This window comes from Chenopodium album, chromosome 13 (genome assembly GCF_948465745.1).
Source record: "Chenopodium album chromosome 13, dcCheAlbu1.1, whole genome shotgun sequence".
Classification (NCBI taxonomy): Eukaryota; Viridiplantae; Streptophyta; class Magnoliopsida; order Caryophyllales; family Amaranthaceae; genus Chenopodium; species Chenopodium album.
This window is the reverse complement of record NC_137846.1, coordinates 22,548,290-22,574,589: the sequence shown is the minus strand read 5'-3', so window position 1 is coordinate 22,574,589 and position 26,300 is coordinate 22,548,290. Positions and strand designations below refer to the sequence as shown.

At 35.8% G+C, this 26,300-nt stretch overlaps 2 protein-coding genes and 1 long non-coding RNA gene across 4 annotated transcripts; all 3 read right to left on the bottom strand.

Moving 5' to 3' along the window:
• Positions 1-3,199: 3,199 nt before the first annotated feature.
• Positions 3,200-7,586, bottom strand: LOC145576509 (uncharacterized). The gene is made up of 4 exons (XM_081634258.1): positions 6,719-7,586; positions 4,559-4,713; positions 4,140-4,390; positions 3,200-3,651 (listed from the first exon to the last, which is right to left on the bottom strand). Exons 1-4 carry the CDS (start codon positions 7,326-7,328, stop codon positions 3,648-3,650), a joined length of 1,020 nt encoding a protein of 339 aa, XP_081490384.1. The 5' UTR covers positions 7,329-7,586; the 3' UTR covers positions 3,200-3,647.
• A 4,770-nt stretch (positions 7,587-12,356) lies between these two features.
• Positions 12,357-13,754, bottom strand: LOC145575379 (uncharacterized). Its single transcript, XM_081633257.1, has one exon. It carries the CDS (start codon positions 13,752-13,754, stop codon positions 12,357-12,359), a length of 1,398 nt encoding a protein of 465 aa, XP_081489383.1.
• Positions 13,755-14,508: 754 nt separating this feature from the next.
• LOC145576508 (uncharacterized) lies at positions 14,509-18,965 on the bottom strand. Of its 2 annotated transcripts, XR_014098413.1 has the most exons (5): positions 18,828-18,965; positions 18,642-18,710; positions 17,013-17,268; positions 16,555-16,771; positions 14,509-16,456 (listed from the first exon to the last, which is right to left on the bottom strand). It is a non-coding gene; the product is annotated as an uncharacterized LOC145576508 (long non-coding RNA). The 2 variants fall into 2 exon arrangements; XR_014098412.1 differs by lacking the exon at positions 14,509-16,456 and having other exon boundaries at positions 16,464-16,771.
• Positions 18,966-26,300: the final 7,335 nt, after the last annotated feature.

Genomic DNA, 26,300 nt, shown 5'->3' with positions numbered 1-26,300 from the left:
ATAGGAAAGCTACTTTAGTTCGTAATTTAAACTAATATAAGCTCAATTTAATTTAACTTTGGAAATTAGTCTTGTTATATTATTCTTGGCCCTGCGATTGTTAAGTCTGTTTAAACACGTATAACTGGGTTTAATTAGTACAATATCCTCGATTCTTATTTTTAATGTCTCGAATTGGATGGATTGAGCTTTAAGTTCGGTCCAAGGGGAGTTAGAAGCCTATTTTTTCACTGCCTTCCCAAATGCTAAATTACAGAAGCTGAAGTTTTTAAGATTCAACCTTCCAATGGACCACCTTTTCTTTGTTTACAGCTGAGCATTAATGTTTATTTCAAGCTCACAAGAAACATAACAAAACCTGAGAAAGACTGATGAACACTATTAGCATGCTGAAGTTGCAGTTGGAAGTGTGGACACCTACTCCATGGCGTTGGTGATTACGACTATTGACATTACCAGCTCCATTGAGCGGTCTTCCCTGTTGTACATCCCCTGCACTGCCTCCACGACCACTACCTCCTTCACCACCGCCATGGCCTGTTCTTATGTTCTGCACAAATCCATTCTCTGTATGGTTTTTTTCCTGCAATTCAGCTACAAACACACAGCAATCATCTGTTATCTATTGCATTATGCAATTTTTATGCATGTGCACAAGTGAAGATCGATTGGATTTTCTAGAACACTGCCTGTTTTCTGATTTTATGTATCTCGTGGTTTTATACAACTTTTCCTTTCCAATAATATTAAAGCCAGGTTCATTGTTAGTTACTACGCCGTATCTGCAAGCTTTGGAATACATAAATATAAGGTACAAAATTTTACTTCAGAGTTTCATTTCATATTTCACTAAACCTGCCTTCTGCATTCTCATCCTTGTGTTTCGAGACATGTTTATTGACAAATTAAAATTAAATCTCCTATGAGATGAATAATATTCAAGCATAAATTAGATGTATTACTTGTAGACTTACTGATTATTTTCATTTCTGACTAATGTTAAGTTTACATACCTACTGGTATATGGGATCAGTTATATTAACACTGAACTTCACATATTATACTGTATAAGGTAACGAATCGATCAACAAAAAAGTTTAAGAAGCCATGAATGTGTTCGGTGGGGAACCAGTATTACTGATCAATTTTTTACTTTATATATGAAGTATTACATTGAACATCCAAAGAGAGAAAAGTGAAGAAGTATGCTTGATTGAATATGTTTAATGCTTTTGTAGAGCAGAAATTTCATTACAACAATAAGAATAGATGAAGCAGTTGGAAATACCAGAACTGAAGCTTGTATGAGAGGAGGGCGATGCTGTCGAAAGCACAAGATGTAAGTACAACATCAAGGAGAACAAAGCCACATTCCTCATCCCAATTTTTCATATATTTTCAAGTTATATCGTTTCCTCTGCTATAAATGGGGTTATATAATGGATGACTTGATGACCTTTACAATGATGTTAGCCATAATTTTGCTACCACTAGTCCAAAGAGCAAAATAAAATAAGTAGAAAGGAACAAATGCTTATCCACTTATTCCATAAAGCAAAGGAAACAGAAGTGGCTAGTGTATGAAAATAATCATAAAACAAAATTATACCTCATTATTCTTTTTGTCTATGTTTTTCCTTTTATGGGTGGAAAGCTAAACTCTCTTAGGATGCTATGGGCAGTCGGGCCACCTGTAAAAGGCAATTCTATCTGTTGGCTACTTTGGATGGATGATTACTACGCCATATCTTGGATGATAAAACAACTAACTATTAGCTAATGTATTTGGAACAATTGATTTTGAAAGTCCATGCATAAATTATTGTAAACTACACTATTTTGGAACAACTGCTTGGCCATTTTGATATAGATAATTCCCACCATATTTACAATGAATCTAATCGCGTAGTAGATTATGTTGCAGCTTTGAGTCACTATATGCAAACTCATTAAGATATAGACTCTTTTGTAGACTGTAAATTTTCTTATTTTATTTCTTCTAATGCTAAGTTAGGTTTCAATCTTAAGTTAACGTTTGTGTTTCTTCCTTTAAAAAAATGGTCCTGGACTCTTTAACTTAGAAAAATCTACATGACACCTTAATGTTTACAAAGTACTTCATCCATTTCCGTGTATATTCTTGTTTTTGGGAATGGTGGATAATGCTTTCTTACTTGCTTTCCGTTACTAGTTGACAGAGTGGCTCCAAGTGACAATGACTGAGGTCACACAACTAAGACGCAAGGGGACTTGTAGTGGATGGTTACCACATTCACGTCTGTCTATTCTGTGCTTCATGTCCAACTTTTCCAGTGGTTTGAATGGTATGGGTTTTCAGCCTAGGAAGGGGATCGAGTATTAATTGCAGAACCATTCCTATATCAGTAAGTAGGAGAAAAGCATGGTTTCGGTTTTCATCCTAGTTCTCATTTGAAGCTAAATCATCTAGTTTTTTCTGATGACTTAATGCAAGAAGGCATGTGGGTAGGCTAAGCCAAAGCCTGATTTGGTTACGACAGCAAGGGGGCATACAACTATCAATAGATAGGGAAAACAGCACCGGTGCTGCACCAAGCACACTAGATATAAGTTCGGGAACTTTAAGGGCTTACTTCGGAAGAGGAGTTCACTACTAAAGAAGTGTTAATTTGGGAGGCATATAACTATCATTTGAAGCTAAAGTATTGGCTTGGGTGGATGTGAGGTGATCGACTTTTAATTGATCACCTACATTTACTTACTAGTTGTATAATAAGGAAATGTTCATGGCAAGGATAACATTTGGACATTTTTTAGTACTAAAAGGGCAAGTATAGATGGTGAAATTCGAGGATAAAAATTAAAAAATTTAAAAGCATACAAGTCCCAATAAACAAACCCTAAAGAGCAATTTTATACTACCTTCATTATCAAAAGAAGGTTATGTTCGATGATTTTTCATATTTAACTTTATAAAAATAGGAATATTTGTTTTGAAAGTAGGTAAATATTTTGTAAACAGGAATAATTGTATTAAGAATATGTAATTATTTTGATAAATGAGGATAGTTGTATGGAAAATAGGTATGTATAAGAAAAAAAAAATTTAAATAATTATTCTAATTTAAAAAATAATTGAATCATAATCATTTAAAAGAAACTTCAAAAAGGACAAATGTAACCCTCTTTTAGAAACAGAGGGGTATTATACATAAAAAATGCATCAAACTTTCTCCAAATATAAAAGTAGGAACCCTCGCATGGCTAACAAATCAACAATGTTCCGAACATAACAGTCCTAGTCCTGTATAACAACACACTGTAAAACTTTACAATCCAATTGAACTGGCAGAGATTAAAAATATTCTTCATAAACAGAAAAAATACATCCTTTTCTTTTCCATATAAACTGAAAAGGGTCACTTAAGTTTCCTAGAAAAGGACGTTCTATATATTTACACTCAGAAAGCCATGTTAATGCTGAAAATAGCTAATCTGATCTTCAAGTTCTCCCATTCACTTTGAACTTCATTGACAAAGCCAACGCAAATCGTACATACCCCGGTAAAGATGTTCCCTAGCTTTGTATAATGAAATGAAAGTGCACGTTGGTGCTGTCCTATCTGTATTGAGAGTTGTTGGAAAGCCTTAATCTCTTCTTTTAAAATCTAGCTGAAAGGAATGAAAAAAAGCATATCAACCAGTGGAATAGCTTGATAAAGGCAACATTCAATTGCTAACTGTCAAAGTAATATATTGAACAAGGACATCTGGAACTAACTCTGGAAGTTCTTTTAGAAACATCAGCTTGTAACATCAAATTTCGAATCAGATGAAACGAATTAATGCCAACTAACAAGTATTTTTGTGTTTATATTCTGTCTTTCGAGGATGTGGTGGGACGGGAGGGGATAGTGGTAGCACTCGTAGCAGTTATTTATGAATCGGTATTGTTGATTTCCATTACCAATGCCAAGGTCCTAATATTTAGTGGCTAAAAAGGTCCATGCTGATAACAGTGATAAGCTCCTTAGTTTCTATGAAAAGACCTAAATCATTTGGAAGCATTTGGAGTAAGGAGTTAATCCATTCTAGAGAGTTTTTCTCATAAAATGAGTGATTAGTGACATTGTTTGAAATATTAGAAAAGGTCAGCTTACTCAACAAGTACACTTAGCATGGAGGCTGTTGTTTCCTTGTCAGTGCAGCTCATCACCAAATCCAAGTACTCCATCGCTTCATGAGGAAGTAATCCATCGATGAAAAAGTGGAATAACTGAGAATGAGTCCCTTGCATCACAATAATACTCTGTTCAACAATTTTTCTTTGTCGATGCTTGGTCAAATCAGCTGCCTCCATCAGCGGTAACAGATTTTTCTCTTCTTCATTAAAATGTTGGCTGCAGTTCTCCTGTTTTGCCCAAAATGATTAATATCCCAGAACCAGAAAGCTAATTCCTCAAATAGTATGAAGCACATCATGAAAATTCATTCTTTGTCAAATTTATCAAGGACTCGTTCACAAGCTCCAAAACAAATGAAATAGATTTGATTAAAAAAAAAAAAAATAGTAAAATACCTGCAATGTTTGCAGTCGAGCAGTAAGGCTACACAAGGCCTCCCTATGGATAGAAGTACCAACATTCAGAACTCCCACGGATTTGATATCTTCTTTTATTCCATTCATTACAGGCAGGTCCCTTGCATGTTCCTCAGTCACACATCTACATATCCCTGCATTGTTTATCTATATATCATTTTCATAATCTGGAACATATAGTTTACAGCCATAGTGCAATGTTCAGCACTTAAATCAAAGTAACATAATTTTCAACTAACCCCCTGGATCATCAAATGATAGCAAAACAAAAGGATTGAGCATAAAAAAAAAAAAAACAATTTGCATAGAAAATCTTAGTACATTAGCACAGTTGCAGGCTGCTTGCAGCCTCAGATCAAACAACTAATATGCAATAGTTTTAGCACTTGCATAAACCCGCATTAAGAGTAATAAATGTAGAGACAACGGCTACAAAAGCAGCTGGAATTCATATACTACCTCCGTTTCATATTATTTGCAACGATTTGACATAAAGTAGAGAGGAAAAATGTCTAATCGTTGCAAATAATATGAAACGGAGGTAGTATCACGGAAAATGAATAAAAGACCACTCAGGAGGCAAACCATCAAAAGGTAAACTAGCACTGGTGGTGGCATATTAGCCCACTATTCAATATTACAGCAAATGAAAGACTAAATTGTGTTTCCGTTTTTATACCTAGTTTTCTATGGTTCTGGTGTCACTTGGTACAATGTTAACATGTACAGTATTGGAGCTATTTGAGTTGTAAATCAAAGGAGGCACGTAAGCCTGTAAAGGTGAGATTAGTAAGACTCATGTTTGATCCTAAGATCTTACCCATAATCAAGCTAAAAGCCAAGATATGTAACAAATTGTCCAATGGAGTACAGAACCATCAACACCACACCAAACCAATACTCGAAGCACTATTTAGAGATTCTAACTTCATTCAAACCCAAAGAAATTGAAATACAAACTAGGAAATTTATTGGAAATTTGGAAGCACATTACCATGTCTAGTGGTTATAGTTAATGTATTGGCTAAGAACCAATCTCCACCTCCAGTCTTTCTCAGTTAGTCCTTACATAAACTGAAATCCTCCATATACTTAATTATATCTACTCAATTCCAAGATGCCAGTACCCTTAAAATACAACTCTAGCTTTGAATCTTGGTAATGCAAAAGGTTTATGATTAGAACAACAATTATCAACTCAATGCGCAGCCTCCTATTGAATAGCTCAAAGTTTAAGTTATTGGGCTTTCAAAGACTCACATAGCACGTATGTCTTCGATATCTTTCTTAATCTCCCCCTGACCTCCTCCTAATACAATTCTTCCTTGTACCTGTTATTCTAATGGGAATTTTTCCCTGTACTAATACTCTGAACTTTACATTTACCATACCATAAGTCCCACAATTAATTTGACTGATTCCGCTTAGCTCGATAGCAATAAAGCCCACCCTAAAACTAAGAATCTAAACCATCCATTGCAGGATCACAAGCTTTAATCCAACTTACAAATTCTTAGTAATTCTTAATAAAATTGTTTCACATTAATTAAATGAGCAACAATAAGTTAAGTGTGGATGTATCATGTGCATGATTCAAATTATAGTTGTGTATTAGTGTATAGCACTACCTTAAAATTGTGCAACAATAACTTTCTCAATTTACATACATACAAGTATCAGATTTTCAATCTACTTTTTTGTGAGTTATGCTAGAAATTTTGTTTTCCCATACAAAAGTTGTAAGTTACTCTAAACTTCTAAAGAGTGCACCAAGAAACATTTTAACTAAATTAAAATTTACTACAGTAATAAAAATATCATTTTTAAAAAATTTGTGCTGATCACTCTTTCCTTTTTTTTTTTTTTTTCTCAATATTTTTGAAATATCCAGATATTCAATTATTTCAATGTCTAAAGGCCTTTATGTAACAGTACATCCTTGTCACACTAATACAATTGTACCAGGCACACGAATACACGATACACCAACGCTCGTTTTTAACTAATTTGACTTTCTCCTCAATCGGCCAAGGGTACGAAATTACCAATGTACCATGTATTAGGGTGTATAAAAATATTATAAATTAAAAAACGATAGTAGAACTTAATTTTAAATAATTTTTAAAATTAAAAATTGACCTGGATCAGAAGCTTGTAAAATAGGAAAAAGAATGCGCTCCTCCATCTGAGCATGCTCAAGCAATACCTCAAGCAACTTCCCATAACTCTTCCCTAACTTACTCACCTCCATTTTCGGAGTCCCGACACTCGGATCAACGGCTCCTACTCCACCACGTGTTGAAAGATCCAACCCCCACCTCACCAACCTCTCCAAATGCCACTTCATACTCTTATGCTGAAGCACAACCATTCTCACCACCACCCAAAACGCCGCCGTTTTATCCTCCTCTTCCCAACCACCTTCCACCACCCCATTCCTCTCTCGTTTAAACAGAGCAGGACGAGGGAGCTTCGATTCAATGTACTCCAATATAACCTCGGACGGTCCCGAAACCGATTCAACCGTATTGAAACGGACTGTAAACTCCGGGGTTTCGGCCCGAGGGACGAAACGAAGGGAGAGTGGTTTGAAGAGAAGAGCAAAACGTAGGTATTGAGTAGCAGAGTTATTTGGATCACCATATAGAAAAACAATTGGTGGGGTTGGTTTCCCGCCAGCTAAATCCTCTGCTGGTGCAATTTCTACTAGACACTTCTTGTTGTTATGCTTTTTAAAACAATTTCCCATTATTTTTGATCAAAATTCAGAGTTTATGGACTGAATTGGGATTTTTTCTGGGTATTGAAATTGGGGGTGATTAGCGTAGGAAGAAAGATGAAATGATGAGTAAAGAAAGGGAAAAGGGAATGATGGGGAAATGAAAGAGGAGAGAGAAAGAGAAGAGAAGGGAAGATGAAGAGAAGAAAAGGGGGAAGATGGAAAGCTTGAATGGGAAGTGAAGTGAAAAGGAAAGTGGCATTTTCGCTCGCTTTTTTTTAGAGGAGAGAGAAAGGCAGATACAGAGAGAGGCGCCTTGGAGCGTGCCATGTTAGCTGTTTATTACCTTTTTGAGTAGATGTTGTTAGTGATTAATCTGATTATAATCATGATTTAGACCAGCATTATTGGTAACTATACATACTCGCTTTTACTCTCTATCTCATTTCTTTTTTTGATACGTTACCTTTTTTTCTTTTTTTTTTTTTTTTTTTTTTTTTTTTTATCTACATTACTTTTTTACTAACTCTTTTATCTAGTTTCCGAAAAAAAAAAAAAATTAACCAAATATAAGTTGAAGGAAATTTTCTATTTCACCCAAAAAAAAAAAAGTCCCAATTTCTAGTATTAATATTACCATCTAAAAAAATTATTTTAAAATATCACCTAAAAGACATACAAAAAAATAGATTTTACCTTCACTTAATACTACCGTTAAAAAAATAATTAAAAAAAAAAATTAGATCTAACATTTTAAAAAAATTTCTTCGATTTTCGTGCCAAAACATGTTTTAAGATATTTGGAGGGTCATTTTTTACCTTTGAATCCAATTTGAGGTCAATATTTACAAAAAAGCTAGTGTGTGCCCCGGGCGATGCTCTCGGATTGCTAGTGTGTTTACTTCTTTAATTTGATAATTATGTTCGACTGTTTGTATTTATAGTTAGTGTATGGTTCAGGCTCGGGTGTCACTTTTTTTTTAATACTAGGGGAGCCTATGCATGCGATGCGCGCAATACATCTAGCCATCGTGAGAGTGTTATGTATTTGAACCTCATAGTTTACGGATTTTTAGTTGCATTATACTTGTATTTTTTATACTTGTATATTCCCTCCGTCCCAAATTACTCGCAACGGTTTGACTTTTTACACTATTCACACATCTTACTTTTACCATCTTTTTTAGCTATTATATGAAAGTCAATGTAATCATGTAAGATGTTGTTGGGTCTATTTTAATGTATAGTTTCTTAATATAAACTTTTTATAACTTAATTAAATATATAATAAAAGATATCAACGGTCAAACATGTGCATCGGCAAGTGTGTCCAGTCAAAATGTTGCAAGTAAACTAGGACAGATGGAGTATTTTATAATTTCAATTTATTTATAAGGTAAGATGAAAGACCCTACTGAATACCTCTTACAAGTTTAGCTAGTCTAACTCCGCAAGTCCGCACTTGAGAGTAGAGGGGAGAGATAAGGGAATCCCCCTACTCCCAAACAATTTGTAGTTAGTGGGGCTCGAATCACAAGGTAAGTTCCCCACCAACTCCACCAAGCTTTGCTTAGTTATTTGATAATTTCTATTGATCAACCTAATAATACAAGTATAATGCAACTCACCAATGTATTCCTATATTTTATTGTATTTTTTATATATATTTTTAAACCTCTATTTGATTGTTGTCCTTGATGGCTTTATGTATGTCTTTTGTTTAAGTCTCTCGTAAACAACATCTAAAATAAGCTCCTTCTCATCCACCAATTTAACAGTTTGAACCTGCAAAGATATAGTATATTATGTAAGATCATGTTTGTTTTACTTAAGTGAAGATAAATCAAGATTATGAATATTGATGTAAATTTTAACTGAGAAAAGAATCAAGATTTACAAATGAAATGATACTATATAAACTCAACAAATTACAACAAGATTTACTAATTAAGTGATAGACATACTAATATGTTCCATGGCTGCACTGATAAACTTGAGAGTGTCGTTTAATATCATTACAATTCCATACTATTACCCTACTACCTAAACAAGAACAATTTGCGGATTCGGCAAGCCTAAAGAGCAAAGAAAGAACAATTTGCGAATTCGGCAAAGCCTAAAGAGCAAAGATCAAAACCAACATTAGAAATTAAAATGAAAATTCAATCGATTTATATCGAAATTTCATTTAAAAAATACATTCTTCAAACCAAAAGATTTTTTGATTGTTCAATTCATTGAGCCCGGTTCATTGCTTGAATGTCTTAATGTGGATTGAAATCTAAATAAAAAATAATTACCACGCCTCTATTTTTGAGACATGCCAATATTATCAATCAAGATTATTATAAACAATATTCAACAAACAATAACAAAAAAAATAAAAAATCAACTCACTAATAATAAAGCATAACAATTAAACAGCTCTTAATACATGATGAATTAATCAAAATCAAGCGAAGATTACAACTTTCTAACAATGCACTCACCATTTGCGGAAGCAGAAAATAGGTCATCATCCTTATCGCGGCGGTAGGGTGGTGACTGGGGGCACCAGAATGGAGATCGCCTGACATGTCATTAGCTTTGAGGCGTTTTCGGTGACCAGAAAAAGAGTAGGTTGATGAAACTAATTGAAAGTAGGAGCAAAAAAAAAAGAGGAAATTCAGAAAGGAGGAGTTTTGGGGTGTTATGATGGAGAGGAAGATAAACAAAGAAACATTCTATGAGACTTTGAATGGAGAAGATGAACCAGTCAGATAGAGCCACATTGGCCCAAATAGAGTAAAAAGATACAAACAAAAGGTTGAAACATATCAAAATTTTAATTGGGGGTAAATAGGTAAATAAACTTTTTAAGGGTATAACAGTCTTCACACTATTCATAAGATTATTTTTCCACTTTTTATAAGGTATAAGGAAGAAAGGATATTTTTCCACTTTTTATAAGGTAGGGAAATAAATGAATTATATTATCTCTAATTTCTTTAATAAACAAAAGGATAATATAATATTATGTGAAATTTGAAACATAAATAAAAGTTGGTTGAGATGATAAATGTTTTACCTTTATGTATCGGAGATTATGGCTTCGAATCTAGCTTAAAGCATATCTATCTATTATTGTCTATACTTAGTATTTTACATTATTAATTTTTTATTACACTATTTTTCTTTAATTCTTTCATTAAACTTATACTTCATCTTCCATGCACACTTTATCTTCATCCCCCCTTTCAATTCAACCTTTCCCTTTTCTCTCTTAAATTTTAGTCCCTCCACCTTCATTAATCCTCATTTTCAATCAATGTTTCAAAAATTTAATTTCTTTAATCAAGTTTTTTATTACACATTATAGTTGTATGGGATAGCTCCCGCTGAGCTATCACCGGGCTCTCGGCTTCACTCTCGAGGTGCTCACTCACCGCTGGAAGAGCACTTAGAGGGGCTCACCAGCCCGATAGAATCAACCTGCGGGCTGACCTAGTGAGACTCCACGTAAAGGAGACCATACACCTATAAATATGAGATAAAGTACAACGGAAAAGAGGTTAGACACACAATCCATTACACTATCTATCTCTCTAAGTACACTTTATCTCTCTAAACACATTCTAACTTAGGCATCGGAAGGGGGTTCCTCGAGCCACCCCCGAGGGAAGTGACGTGTGTTGCCGTGTGCAGGTCACCAATAGGACCTAGGGACAAAGAGTAGCATCAATGGGCACCTCCCCAAACTCTATAGGTTCAATAGGGCGAAAAGTACTGCCAGCTGAGATAGAGGTCGCAGAGAGAGGATTCTCAAACGCATCACTTAAAAATTGGTGGACACAGTGATTGAGCTCACTGGAAATATGGGTGCTAGTTTCCTTAGTAGCATTCTCACCAGGAAGTCTAGTATTCACTAGTAGAAAAAGTGTCATTTATAACTAGCGAAATTGACTTTTTGTAACTGGCATGGTTGGTTGAGAATGTCACCGTTACAACTAGTGAAAATTATTCGTAAGCGTCTAATGTTAGTTACAAATAATGAACTATTCGTAACTGGCTTAACCTAACGCCAGTTACAAATAATCTATTTTCCAAATTAGAAAGCATACTATTTGTAACTTGCGTTAAGTTACGCCGGTTACAATTACGGTATTATTTGTAACTGGCATAGCCTAACACCGGTTATGAATAGTTATTTATTTTTTTTAAAAAAATCTATTAGTAACTAGCATTAGATTACGCCAGTTACTAATAAATAAATAAATAAATATATATATATATATATATATATATATATATATTTTAAAAAATATTTGATTTTAATACAATTATTTGGTAGTATATCCTATCGAATGACCCATCGTTAAATGGGTTAAAACCTGTTACAACTCAACAAACAAAACACGTACTCCAAATAATTATAATACAATTATTTGATCCTGATCAATTGTACAATGATTAGATTAATATTAATTGCAACAAGGTAGCATAATTAACAGCACCAATTAAAGCAACAGCGATAACAGCAACATAAGTACAGCAAGCGACAACAACAACTTAATTAACAATGAGAGCAGCAATTACAGATTGAGTACAAGCAACCTGTAAAATTGTGATGTTTAGACCTTGGGAAACTATTTCGAGCATGTTTCATTAGAAAATTGTCATAATATACAATTGTCATAGTACAATTTACTCTACAGAAGTTGTACTACAATATCATATCACTTGACTTAAGCTACATTTAGACTTAGCATTGTTAAAATAGAAATTTATCCAAACAAGAGACCATCAAATATCCCAAAGAACTTTCTTAAGAGCTTGTAAAACACATAAAAATAATAATTTATCATATACTTGTTTTATACGGGAAAAATATTATATCCTCTATTTATCATGCAAGATACAATAGCATTCTCCTACCAAGGGAAATAGGGAATAGGAAATGCAAACAACCAATATGTTCCACTTAATATCATAAAAAAAAAATTAAAAAAAAATAAAAAAACAATCACATCAATTTTTTTTTTTTTTGACACAGGCAAAAGCAGAAAATAAACAACTAAATTAAGCTAAATTATTAAAGAACGTAGATGTAGCAGGTCTTGAGTTTATAGCATTTGGAGCAGCCATCTTTGCTATCTTATGAGCCTCTTCAACCTTTGATCTTTGTTCTTTGCGTATTTTACACCACTCCAAGTTATGACCTATCCTACCTATTTCATTGATCGTCCAAAGTAATATTTTTTCTTGTGGCCCCTTACCTTGTAGTAAGTCCACCAGCTTGCTAGCATCTGTTTTGATGATTATGCTTTGGAGGTCAGCTTCCCAGCACCATGTAATTGCCTCTAAACAGGCAATAGTTTCTGCCTGTAAGGCTGAGTTTGCTACCCCATAGGAGCATCCTTTCATATTTGTCACAATTCCATTATACTCCAATACCCATCCTGCTCCCCTTCTTTTTGTAGCTTTGTCCCAAGCCCCATCAATTTGTATCGATATTCTTGTTGTGCCTATACTCTGTTTTCCTATGCTTGCGATTTGGTAGCCCGGGGGACTGCTCACCTCTCCCTCTGGTGGATGTAGAAACTCCAGTTCTTGATAGTCATTATGCTCATATTCATTTTGATTTTGCATACTACTCTTCACCATCTCAAGTATCCTAGTTATATGAGTTATAGTACCATGGAAACTGAACTCGTTCCTAGCCAACCATATTTCCCATATTGTGGCTAGGAAGGTAGTGATACGATTACTACCTTTTCCATCCAAGCTATAGAATTGCTGGATATACCGTTTTATCCATTCTTTGATTGAAATACTCGGACTTATAGAAGAAATAATGCCGAGGCTTCCACATTGCCACACTCGTTTTGCTACTATACATAGCCTCAGAGTATGGTTAATACTTTCTTCTTCTCCGCAGATCTCACAAGCCCCACTTTCACATATGTTACAAAAGTTTAAATTACTTTTAACAGCTAGACCATTATAGAAAATTTTCCAGACAAAGATTTTCCATTTGGGTAAGATTTTTTGATGCCAAAAGAATTTTAAAAACTTTACCTCTGAGTCTGTAACTCTTTCATTGGTTGCACTCTGACTTATAAGAAAAGCATAGCCTGATTTTGTAGTAAACTTCCCTAAGTTTGTGTAATTCCAATGTAGCAGGTCTTCCATTTCCTTCCCTGGTAGCTCCAAAGCCCCTATTTCCACAGCATCCCTTGCATTGAAAGCCTTTCTTAGCTCCCTTTCTTTCCAAGTCCAATTTGTCTTGTTAATAAATATGTCAACCTTCCATCTCATTGCTTGTCTCAAGGTAATATCTAAATTAGCCTCTGGAATCCTTCCATTCACCCATTTATCCTTGAACACTCCTATTTTCGCACCGTTTCCAAATGCCCATGCGTGCCCCTTCATAAACTGTAATTCACTCTTACGAATACCCCTCATCCCCCAAGACATATTTATGTTGTTACCCCTCTAAATCTTACCAGTCTTGAGCGTCGATCCACCCTTTGTAGAGAACACTTTTGCCACTAGTAACTGCGGGTTATTATGCATTCTCCACGATTGCTTCATTAGTAGTGTATCATTTAGGACAACTACATTTCTAACCCCTAAACCTCCCATTCCACGAGGAAGTTGAACAATGTTTTTGCTTACCTAGTGTATTCCCTTGTTTCCTTTATTTCCCCATAAAAAGTTATAAATTAAGCTCTCAATTTTTGAAACAATACTACTTGGTAGCTTGAAGCTATTCATCACATGAGCAGCCATTGCAATCAAAACCGTGTTTGCCAAAATAATTTTAGAGGAGAAAGATAGTTATAAGAGTTCCAAGATAAGATTCTCATAGCAATTTTATCTACCACATATAAAAAATTCGAGCTTTTGTTACCTTTCAAGTCGATAGGTACCCTAGATGATTATCTAGGTTCTCCATATCCCTCATCCTTAGGATGTTCTTAAATGCCAACTTATTTTGGTTTGAGGTGCTTGGGCTAAATTTGACAAAAGATTTGTTAAGGTTTAGTTGCTCCCCGGATATTTGACAAAACCGCTGAACAGTCGACACCACTTCTTGGCATGCCTTCTTTGAAGCTTAAAAAAAAGAGAAGTGCGTCATCCTCAAAGAATAAGTGACTAATTCTTGGTGCATTCCTTATAACTTTAATACCTTTGAAGAGGTTGATATCCTCTCCAATTTTCAGCATCCTCAAAAGTATGTCCATACAAAACAAGAAAAGGTATGGAGATAGCGGGTCTCCCTGTCGGAGCCCACATTTTGGTTTGAAGGTATCCGAGGTCTTCCCATTAATAAGGACCTTATATGATACCGTAGAGAAACATTGGGAGCACAAAGAGATCCAATGTTTTGGGAAGCCATACTTTCTCAAAACAATCACTAAAAAAGCCCATCTCACTCGATTGTAAGCCTTGCTCATATCCATTTTTATCACCCCTAAGTCTTGTCCTTTTTTCCTTTTATTTATGAGATTAAGGATTTCATCGCTTAGAAGCGTATTATCTGCCATATGCCGTCCCGGCACAAAAGCATGCTAATATTCCGAAATTAGATTTGGTAAGACCTGTTTGATCCTATTTACCATACATTTCGAGATGCATTTGTATATTGTATTGCAAAGACTTGTCGGTCTTAAATGTCCTACCTCTTCCGGATTATCCACTTTTGGAATCATAACAAGTATTGAGTGATTCCAAGATTTTAACAAGAAACCACTATTAAAAAAACTAGTAATCCCTTTAACCACCGATTGCCCAACTGTGTCCCAGTGTTGTTTAAAAAATTCTGCATTAAAACCGTCCGGCCCCGGGGATTTGTCATTTTTAATACTGAACATGGCATTTTTTATTTCTTCCGAAGTAATCCTTTGCTCGAAAATTTTCTTTTCTGATTCCGTAATGCATGGTAGCTCTAATTCCCTTAGAACAAGATTAATTTCCTCTTCTCCATTACCATTAATACTTGGTTCATAAACACCTTTTAGAAAATCAAACACCACTCTGGTAACATTTTCTTGCCCTTCTACCCACTCATTGTTAGAGCCCTTAAGCATAAATTTTATTTCTATTTTGTCTTTGTTTAACTTGGGAGAACATCAGTTTGGAATACACATCCCCTTTTTTTACCCATTCCTTCTGTAGTCTTTGTTTCCAATATAAGAAATCCACATCAATTTTGCTAATGCTAGAATTTAAAGTAAGCATAAACTCATTACCTTCCTCAATGGTACTTATCCTCATTGCTTCCTTTTCAAGTGTTTCTGAGATATTGCTCCAATTGATCCCCCAAAATTTTTTATACTTTACACACCACTTCCTTATTAGTGGTCTTAGCTCTCGTAATTTTCGCTCCACAATGAACATACTGGAGCCCTGCACTTCATTATTATTCCAAATACTCCTAATCAGCGAGCTAATTTCCTCAAATTTGAGGCACCAGTTCTCTATTTGATATGGTCTTTTGTTTGTTGTTGTAGTACCACTCCTATCATAGACTATTGCCCCATGGTCTGAAACCGTGAAAGGTTGATGGTATAACCTTCCATTTGGGTAGTTATCATTCCATTCTTCATCCACGAAGGCCTTATCAATACGTTCCATCACAAGTTTGTGATTTCCCCTTTTGTTTGTCCAAGTATAAGTTGGTCTAGCAAAACAATCACATCATTTTAAAGTGGCTAAATTGTATATCCAAAATCCACCACCTATTAAATGGTAACCTCACAAACCAATCTCAAAAATCTTAATTAGCTCATGGGAAATCTTAAAAAGTTCCAACAATAAAAACAAATTAATTTCTTAACTTTTTGAATCTTCAAAATATTACAAAGCCAGTGCAAGGAATTATAAAATGAAATTAATCAAGTTGGATGGGAGTGAGGGAACTCCACCCCAGACTAACAAAGACACACATAATAAGTTCTACCAAGACCTATAATGATAGGGAAGTTGAGAGCCTAACCCCAAGAGCATTCACCTCAGTAAGAGAAAATTATTGTAATAATTAAGGAAGATGCAACATAAAACTATACAAGTATATGCTCCAAATGATAGGATATACTTGTACAAAGAATGATGGGACTAACCTCAATATCTCAAGATATAGAGCACAAAGTATCCTATGAAACCATCCTCACTTTCTACAAATTCAAGAGGGAAAATAGATACCAAATTTTTCATAAGAAATTCCCGTATAACAGAGGAAAGAAATACAGTATTAGGAATTTAATGTACATACTCATCATCTCTGTGCCTTTTAGTCGATAGATCACAGCTTCAAAGGGCTTGTAGGAGACAAATAACCAAGATTAAATGTTGATGATCAATCAAAACACCCTTCATCATCTTAGTACTGAGCTGAAAGATATAAAAGACTGGGTAATGAGCTACATGAGTTGACCAGGCATAACGAGGCTCATGTTGCTGGCGTGTTTTTCAACTTCATAAATGGGTTTCTGCAACAGGGGATAGACAACAAAATCATGTATCATACCTAACATAGTATGAAATTAGCATGAAAAATCAATATAATGTTAGAAAACCGAATTGGATTTCAATGTTCTTAGCATAACTGTAATGATGAAGAACCACTTTCTTATAACGCATAGAGAAATGAATAATGAAATCCTGAAAGTTATTACAAGAGCAAAAACAACAATAACAAATATAAAAGTCTGAAGCAAAGTCAAATCTTACTCATAATCAGTCGAAGTTATCATAATTACTCTTATAATAGGTTTGTAGTGATGCTATCAAATCCACCTTCCATGACATAATAATTGATCTTGACAATTAGATCATCGACTTCATAGACAAGTTCATATTTCTTCCCCTTCACTGCCTTAAGGACAGAGCAGTTGGTGGGCTGAAACTTTTTTGACAGTTGAGCTATTGTACTCACCTTTCTGAAAGGCATCTGATACTGCATCAATTATATTGTAGCTCTCATTTACTGCAAGGTAATTTCCATTCTAGATCAGCATCAAAGAAAATAAAAGATCAAACCTTATTGAAATCTTAAGTCCAGTGTCACAGTCATATAAAAGAGTAACAACTTTCACTCAACACAACTACTAAGAACAAAGGCCAAAGACAATCAAACAACGAACGAACAAGCAATAAGAAATCAATGTTAAATCTACATATACAAGTTCCATCTATTTGATAACCTTGGTAGTCTAGTATACATGATAAAAATAAAAAAAAAATAATAATAAAAAAAAAGTTCAATGCAAAATTTTGCTAGTGTACAAAGGTAGTCTAGTGTAAACAAGCAATGTCAATGTCAAACACCTACTACCACATCGGAACTAAATGAATCTAAGCCACATCGGAAGAGCTACTACCACATCAGCACTAAGTCAAACTGCAATCTAGTGTACAAGAGCAATGTAATCAGAGGAATTCACTTGTACCATGAAGCTAAGCCACTGGTCCTAACAAGACACTTACCAAAACAGAAAAGAAAAAAATCGAGCAAAGAATTATTGTTTTAGTGTTCATTCCCTCAGGAAATTTAAGAGAAAAAAAGGTTCCCAAACACCAAAAACACTAAATACATAGCATCTATGTTAAAACCGAGAATATATTGATGAGACTATGAATTAGCTCGAGTTAAAGTCAAAACATAGCATCTATGTTAAAACCGATAAAGTTACATCGATCTTAGACAACAATTTCAATGTTGATCACCAACATGCTTGAAGCTACGTCATTTACATTGCTCATTAAGTCTAGATTGATAAATTCATTAACTTCGGAATTCATTATTGATATTACGATTATATTTTCAATCAATATTTATCACATAGCTAGCTAGATATCTGACAAAATCCTAATGGTTTTATCATCCTCTATTTTCCAGCCTGTATTAAAAGTAGGAATATTTCTAAAAATTTTGTATAACATACAAATTCTCATAATCTTCTGACAATTTACCTATATTCTACATCAAAATATTTGTCTTCATATATACAATTGTTAGGAAAATATACATCGATTTCCAGATTACTATTCAAAATTCCAATATTTAGTTATTCATTTCGCTTTCATGATTCTAATAGAAAACAAGAAAAAATTAATTCAAATTTCCAGAAATGTAATGCAAAGAAACTAATAGTCCGTATATTCGTATAGTAATAGATTACTACTTGAAAAAAAAAACCCCTAACTTGTATAAAATACCTCAATTTGGGCGAAAATCGGTCCTCATTTCAACATAAATCAACATCGAACATCAACAAATGAATTCAAGACATTATGAAATTGAAGAACCCTAAAACTAAATTACTCAAAAAAGGAAAATGTAAAAATGAGAAAAGTAACCTTGAGAGAGACAAACGCGAAGAATAATTCCGGCAGAATGAGAAGGTGGTCGGAGCAAGGCGACGACAACTGGAGGTGTTGAGTCGATGGTGGTGATGATGAAGGAAGTATCAGCTATGAAGGTTATCAAATAATCGAGTAAAATTAATCGAAAATTTATAAATTAGGTGGAGATTGAGAGCATACCTTGATGTTATTCTTGATGAATAAGCTTTAGAGGAGTTTTAGAGCAGTTCCAGAAGAGAAAAAAATTGTGAGTTTATGTGAAAAAAAATGGGGAAAAATATTGAAGGTGAAGGAGGAAGCACGGAGCCGTGAACTATTCTAATAATTTCCAAAATAAAAAGAGTGAAATTAGTAACCGACCTAAATAAGTCCATTATAAGTAATAAGGTTAACAAAGTTTGACTTATTATTTGTAGCTGACCTTCATTGAGCCCGTTACTAGTAGTTGGTCAGCCTATCATTGACCTACTACTTGTAGCTGACCTTATTTATGCCAGTTACTAATACTATTTTACTTGTAACCAGCACTATTTATGCCAGTTACTAATACTCTAGTTATAACTAACGTGAGTTAAGCCAGTTACTAATAGGGCGTTACAAATAGCATTTTTTTCTACTAGTGATTGGCAGAGTGAGAGGCAAAAGGATCTAACATAGAAGAGGTGTGAGCCCCTTTTGCAATAGGCTAGTTGGCATCAGCTGAGGGAGAAATCACTAGGTCATCTTCCAAATCAATAACTGCATGATCCTGCTTATGTGACCCCACAGGCTGAAAGTGCCCCCCTCTATAGGAACTCCGCAGACGGCCTCGAAGCCTAATTGAGCGAGGCGTAATCTTAGGAAGCTCCATGATAGTCTCGTCAGGTAGCTTAAAGTCAGAAGCCTGTAATGGAAGCACCAATGTTAGTAGAATAGAGCAGAACATGCTCAGTATAAGTTGTGGGTTTTTCACCCACCGCAGCATCAACCTCAATCTCCCCCTCAGGGGGAAATTCGAGAATACTGTCAGCCAAATTATCATCATTATCATTTTTAGGATCACCAGAAGCTTGTGTCATTGGTTCATTTACTCGGGAAGGCTGAGGTGCCACCCTGTCGAAAGCCGCAACAGGGTGCTTCTCAAAAGAAGAAATGCCCTGCGCTAGTAACGCCTCACATCTCGAAGTAACTTCCTTAGGCCTGTTGCGGACTTCCCGCTGATTTCCAACAGTAGAAGATGAAGGCTCAGCCTTAGCTCGGCCAGACCCTACCTGGTCAGCAGTGGCCACAATACTAAATACAGCCCTCAATTCTGCATGGGCCAATCGAATTTCACCTTTCAAAGAACCAGCATGAACCTCTAAGGTTTCAAATAGTTCAGGAGGGTTGTCAGAGGTAGCACTAATAGGATCCCTCTAATTGTCCTTCAGCCCGAGAATACGCCTATCCAGCTTGTCATAACCTGAAATAACAAGCAAGAAAAGAGGAAAAAAGAAAAATATAAGGACAAAAAGCTGACAGGCATGAAAAAGAGGAAACGCTTAGAGAAGACAAGGGAAAACATACCAGACTCATGGGTAGAGCACAAGCGCGTAGCAGAAAGCTGTGAGTTGCCTACAATGCACAGAGAATTGGGCAGCTAGATCTTAGGGAACTATGAATCACCTGTACCCGCTCCCTGTAGTGTATCAAAAGCATGCATCTCCCAGGAAAATTCAGAGGGAGAGACGGTGACCCCAACCATATTAGTACGAATCAGCCGAAAATTATACGGCACAACAAAGGAAGAAGGTACTGCAACCCAGAAAACTTGCCAGTCTATTCCCTAAAGCGACCAAGCTTGGGATAAGACAGCACTTTGCCCTCCTTAGGTGTAATACCCCGTATTTTTGTACGTATTTTAATTTAAATAAGTATCTTGTAAACTATTTAAATAATTCAAAATGAATTATTTGTGGCATTTTAATTATTTATTTTAATAACTTTGAAAATATTTTATAAAAAGAAATATTTTATAAAAGGAAAATTTTTAAAAAGTCAAAGTCAAAAACAAGTTTGAATAGAAAAGAGATTAGTAAGGATAGAAAAGGTAATTTAAGTATAGAAGGGTTTCTAGAGAAAAAGGGGTATAAGTATTCAACATATGTGCAAATATTCAACTTTCCTAGAGTGGGTAATACCTAAGGTAATTTTCTCTCCCTTCTCTCTTATTTTTCTTTTTCTTTCTTTCTTATTTCCCCTTCCCCTTATTTTTTTAAGCACCACCGCCAGCCACCACCACACCACCAGCAAGCCGCCGCACCACTAGCAGGCGCCAAAGGCAACACCGGCACCACCAGCAGTCGGCTGTGGTGTCGGGGCTGCTGCCCGGCGCACACACATCGAAAACATTTTTTTTTAATTCTTTTGCTTTAATCCTTAATATAATTATTAATTATGGGTTTTATGATGATTTTCATGATGTTTAATTATAGGTAGTATGTAAATAAATTTTCAGATTTGATTTTTAATTAAAAAGTCCCAAATTGAAAACCCTAGGTTTCTAAATTATTGCATATTAAAGGAATTTGATTTTGGGTGGTTTAAATCTTTGATTTGGGGGTTTTAAAACATATTTACTGCTAGTTTTGATGACTTAATAAAGCTGGAAATTTTGTTAGTAAGTCATAATTGAGTTTCTTGAAGGAATTTTTAATTGCCCATTAATTGGGATTAAAGTAAGGGTTTTAAATTAATTTTCGGCTTGTTTTAAATAAATTATGAGTGATTTAAGGAGGGTATATATTGCTGGAAATTTGTGTGGAGTAGATTTTAATGCCTCTTTATAATTTTGGATTATAGGAGACTTCCAAGTGAGTGATTTCATATAGTCGTGGCGATTTTAAGATCGTATTCAAGGTACGTTTGCGTACTTGGTATTTATTTGATGATGTAGGAACATGCTAGACTTTGAATAATTAATTCCAAATAGTATCATGATGGATTTTGATTGGAATTTATTATTTGGTTGATGTTGGTGATTGAATTATGAAGCATGGATTATTTGTGATGGATTAGTGAATGAAAACAATTAATTTGGCATGTTGTATATGAACCACATTTTTATTATTGGCATGATAGAGAGCATGTTTAATTAAACTAAATGTTTAATTTGGTTTGGAATATTGAAAAGGAATTTTATTAAAGTTCATATAATTTTTATTGATGCTACAAGCATGAGGAAAGAGCTATTTAAGTGTCTATGTACACGAGGAATAAATTATATATTGGTGCCTTAGTGCACTTAAGGTGTTTCTAACACCGAGGGATAAGAATTTTGGCGCATTATGCATTTAAGGTGTCTTTGACACCGAGGTAGATTAAAAAGGGTTCAACATTAAATATTATTATGTGGTCACTAATTATTCAAGAATTAAATTGGTATGTTTAATTGTTTGAATAATTATAATGTTTGATTGTGTTATGGTTTGAGAGTCATCACCGAGTCTAATAATATGTAAATAACGTAAAGTAAAAGAGATTACGCACCAAAACTCTTGGAACGTATATACCTTGAGTATGAACATATGGGGGGAGTTATGGGGTTTTATATTTAACCATAACTTCTACTGAGAATACAGGACACTGTATATTCCTTTTTATTATTATGCGTAGGAATTCCGCCACTTACGAGTGGTCTTTTATACTGGCACGGTTAGCTCCCGTGTTAGTACCCCTTTATTGGGGCAGGTTAGGGGGGAAACTCGTTCGATGCGTAATCAATGCTAAATGAATAAATTAGTTATTTAATTGAGGGTCGTGTTGTTTGTTGTATGCTTGTAAACAGGTGCAACAAGGTAAGTTGTGTGATGATAGGTGAAATCATGTTAGTGTGTTTTATTTACGCTTATGTACTCAACATTGGTGATTGTGTGTTTGTATGTTTGTTTGGCCTTGTCTTTACTTTGGCCCTACGGTGACCCATTTCTAATGGAGAGTAGTGGGGACAAGTAGAGAGAAGCTTTCAGGTGATGAAGCATATTCATGATGGGCATGAGTGAAGAGTAAATCATGCTTAGTTTCCATAAGTTTATGATGTGGTTTATTGCTTTGATTATTTTATTATATTATGTTTGTGAGACTAACGCAAAGGTTTTGATAAGGGCCTACAATGGTTCCAAGTTGTAGGTTGACTTCGTTTGACTTTAATTTGACTTTACTTTCGTTTGGTTGACCTTTAAAGTTGAATTGTTTTGAATGTTTTTAAAGATAGTCTTCCGCTGTGTATTTTTTATAGTTGCCTTAGCCGTTTTCACGGTTGCAGTAATGTCTTAGATTTTCCTATTTTGAGTTTTAAAAAGAGCAAAACAGGTATTTTAAAGGAAAGGAATTTCTAGGGTGTTACATTAGGGGCTACATAGTACCAGCGGATTCAGAAGAACTAGAGGACAATCTCTTCAAATTATCGAAGACTTGAACAAGCGCAGCGACTCTGGATAACGTCGAAAACGCAAGAACCACAGCAAGCATATCAAGGTGTGCAAGGAAGCAGGATGTAGCAGAGCGATATAAAGATTAAAAGTGTGAAAAACTTTGTCCAAAGTAGGGTTCAAAGGAAAGCGCAAGCCCAAGTTCAGCTGACAAGCGAAGACAGCAATATGACCAACAGGGGGAGTAGACAATTTAGAGCCCTCAGCTGGTACGACCAACCTGTAGCCTGGCCAAAACCCATAAAACTTCTTACCCACTGCGGCCAAGTCCAACCTCTCAGCATCCTTACGCTAGTTGGAATCCAGCACGCAGTTCTTGGGACCATGGCATCTCTCATCAAGGTAGAAATCAGATTTTCCCTCTTCCACGAGCTCAACAACGTAAGTGGGCTGACAGTCTTGAAAAGCCTGCTCGTTGGGAAACTCAGCCACCCCGCTCATGTTCGCAGCTGGAGGAGGCCGAAGACAGTGAAGAAGTTGTAGAACGACCACACCCGCACTACATAGTGATCAAATCAATTCACATCATCCATATCACCAAGCCAAGCAAAACTGTTTAAAGGTTGTACATAGGGAACGAGGCTAACAAGGGATATATCAGGAGGATTGGCCTTAACCTCATCAGCTAATCGCTTATGGTGCAATGCGCGCATTCTCAAACGAATAAATGAGGCATGGGAACCCCATCATGAGTAAGTACCCGTTCGCAATAAGGATTAAAGAAATCGGGGTGAGTTTTAGATCGAAAAGGGCGAAAAGCACTGCCTGCGGCAGGACGACTACTACCTAACCTAGATGCAACTGGTGGAGTCGTAGCAGTACTCGCCCTGCTCCTAGCAGAAAAGGGTTCGCCTGGCTTAACTACTTGCAAAGGAATGGGGGGAGAAGCAGGGGAAGTAAAGGAAGTGCGCACAAAGTGCTCACCTGAGTGAGACGGCTCAAGGGAAGAATCGGACTCGGTACGCACAGAAGGGGCACTCATATTTTGGCTGTCAATAGCATCAGACATCCTAAGATCTACAAAAACAAAAAGCCTCCAAAGAAGACGAAGAAAATTGGGTGAACAAAAACAAAATCAGTTAAGCCCCATGAGCAAATGTAGAGGAACAAAGCGAAAAAAGGGGAAAGAATTGAAAAAACAGAGGCAAAAAAGCAGATATAACAATAAAAAAGGAAGAATTGGACAAAAACAATCAAATCAGAATAAAGACTCAATCTTGCGAAGAAGAAATTCAAAAGAAAAGCAATTGGGCAAACAAGTACAAGAAAGTACCTTTTTGACAAAAGTCGTAGAAGCAAAGAAGCACAACAACAATGGAAACACCAGAAATCCAAATGAAGGAACAAGGGCTTCGAACTACAACCAGAAAAATAAGAAAAATCCCAATGAAGGAAAAAGACGGGTAGGAAATAAGCAAGCAAAACACAAAATTAAGAGCAAAAACAAAAGCGAAAAGGAAAAGGAGAAAGCGAAGAACTTACAACAACAACAGGGAGCAACGAACGTCCGGAAGAAGTGATAGGAGCAAAAAGTTTGAAAATTGAAAGAGGAAGATGAAAAGTGAGAAATGAAAAAAGAAGTAAAAAGGGGGACAATGAATTAAATGAAGGAGTTAATGGACGGTTTAGCTAAGCAATAAAGCCAAACCGCCATGTCGCTTCAGTAAAAATAAATTGACCCTCAGATGGCTGACACGCGTCCCACTCATGCAAGAACTGTTCCCGCCTTAAAAAAAATAAAAAAATAAAAAAAGGTCATTTCTCAGACTTCAACCGGAGTAATCGAAATTCCTCCCTACACACTTGTCATTTTTTAGACTTCAGCGGGAGTAATCGAAATTCCTCACTACAAAAGTCATCATTTCCCGAGCTTCAGCGGGAGTAATAGAAATTCCCTCAGGCATGCTCACATGTCCTCCAGGGGCAGCTGCAACAATTAGCACCCCCTGACACCTTGAGAGCAATTTCCTTACCATGAAGAATCAACCATTGTCATCACACAGCAGCACACTCCTACTCAACACTTCTCAGCATTACCTCCCAAGCCTCAGAACAGTTTGATCAATACTGAGACTTGAGGGGCTAGAGGTATGCAGGGTGACTCAGCCAGACGACTGGTTGAGCAGCACTAATAAAATTGCACGTTCAAAATAGCTGGCATAAGTAACCTCATACCACCTCTTGAGGGGCTAGTTGTATAGGATAGCTCCTGCTGAGCTATTCCCTCTCGGTTGAGCCCTTCCTACGGAGACACCATCATTCGGACAAGAGTCGGCATGAGTGACCTCATACCACCTCTTGAGGAGCTAATTGTATGGGATAGCTCCCACTAAGCTATCACCAGGCTCCCGGCTTCACTCTCGAGGTGCGCACTCACCGCCGGAGGAGCACTCAAAGGGGCTCACCAGCTCGATAGAATTAGCCCACAGGCTAACCTAGTGGGACTCCATGTAAAGGAGACCATACACCTATAAATATGAGATAAAGTACAACAGAAAAGAGGTTAGATACATAATCCATTACACTATCTAAATCTATAAGTACACTTTCTCTCTCTAAATACATTCTAACTTAGGCATCGGAGGGGGGTTCTTCGAGCCACCCCCGAGGGCACTGACGTGTCTTGCCGTGTGCAGGTCACCAACCAGACCCAACCCGTACTGGTCGGAACCCTTGGATCCGTACCCGGAACAATAACCATAATGACTTATACATATTTCCTTATTAATCTTTCAGTGCAATTCTCTATGAATAACCTGTGCATTGCACGGGCCGGGAGGCTAGTTATCTACTACCTCCGTTTTTTATTAATTGACACGTTTTGACTTTAGCACTATTCACCCACCTCCCTTTGATCATGTTTTGTGATTTATATGTAAGGAAAAATATAGTCAAGCGAGATCTTGTTAGATTCGTCACAAAGTATATTTTTATAATATGAACTTTTTATAATTTTTGCTTATTGTTAATTAAAGATATTAATGATTTAATTTGTGCATTGGCAAACGTTGCAAAAGAAACGTGTCAACTAAAAAGAAACGGAGGAAGTATTAAAAAGCGTTCCTAAAACGGAATATGTGCCATGTGGCACTCTTCACATGTATTAGATTTATGTCATATGACCTTTCACAGGCATTATACTAATGTTCTAATCATCTTTGCAATTGTTTAATCATGTTTCATATTGAATCAAAATATACTACAA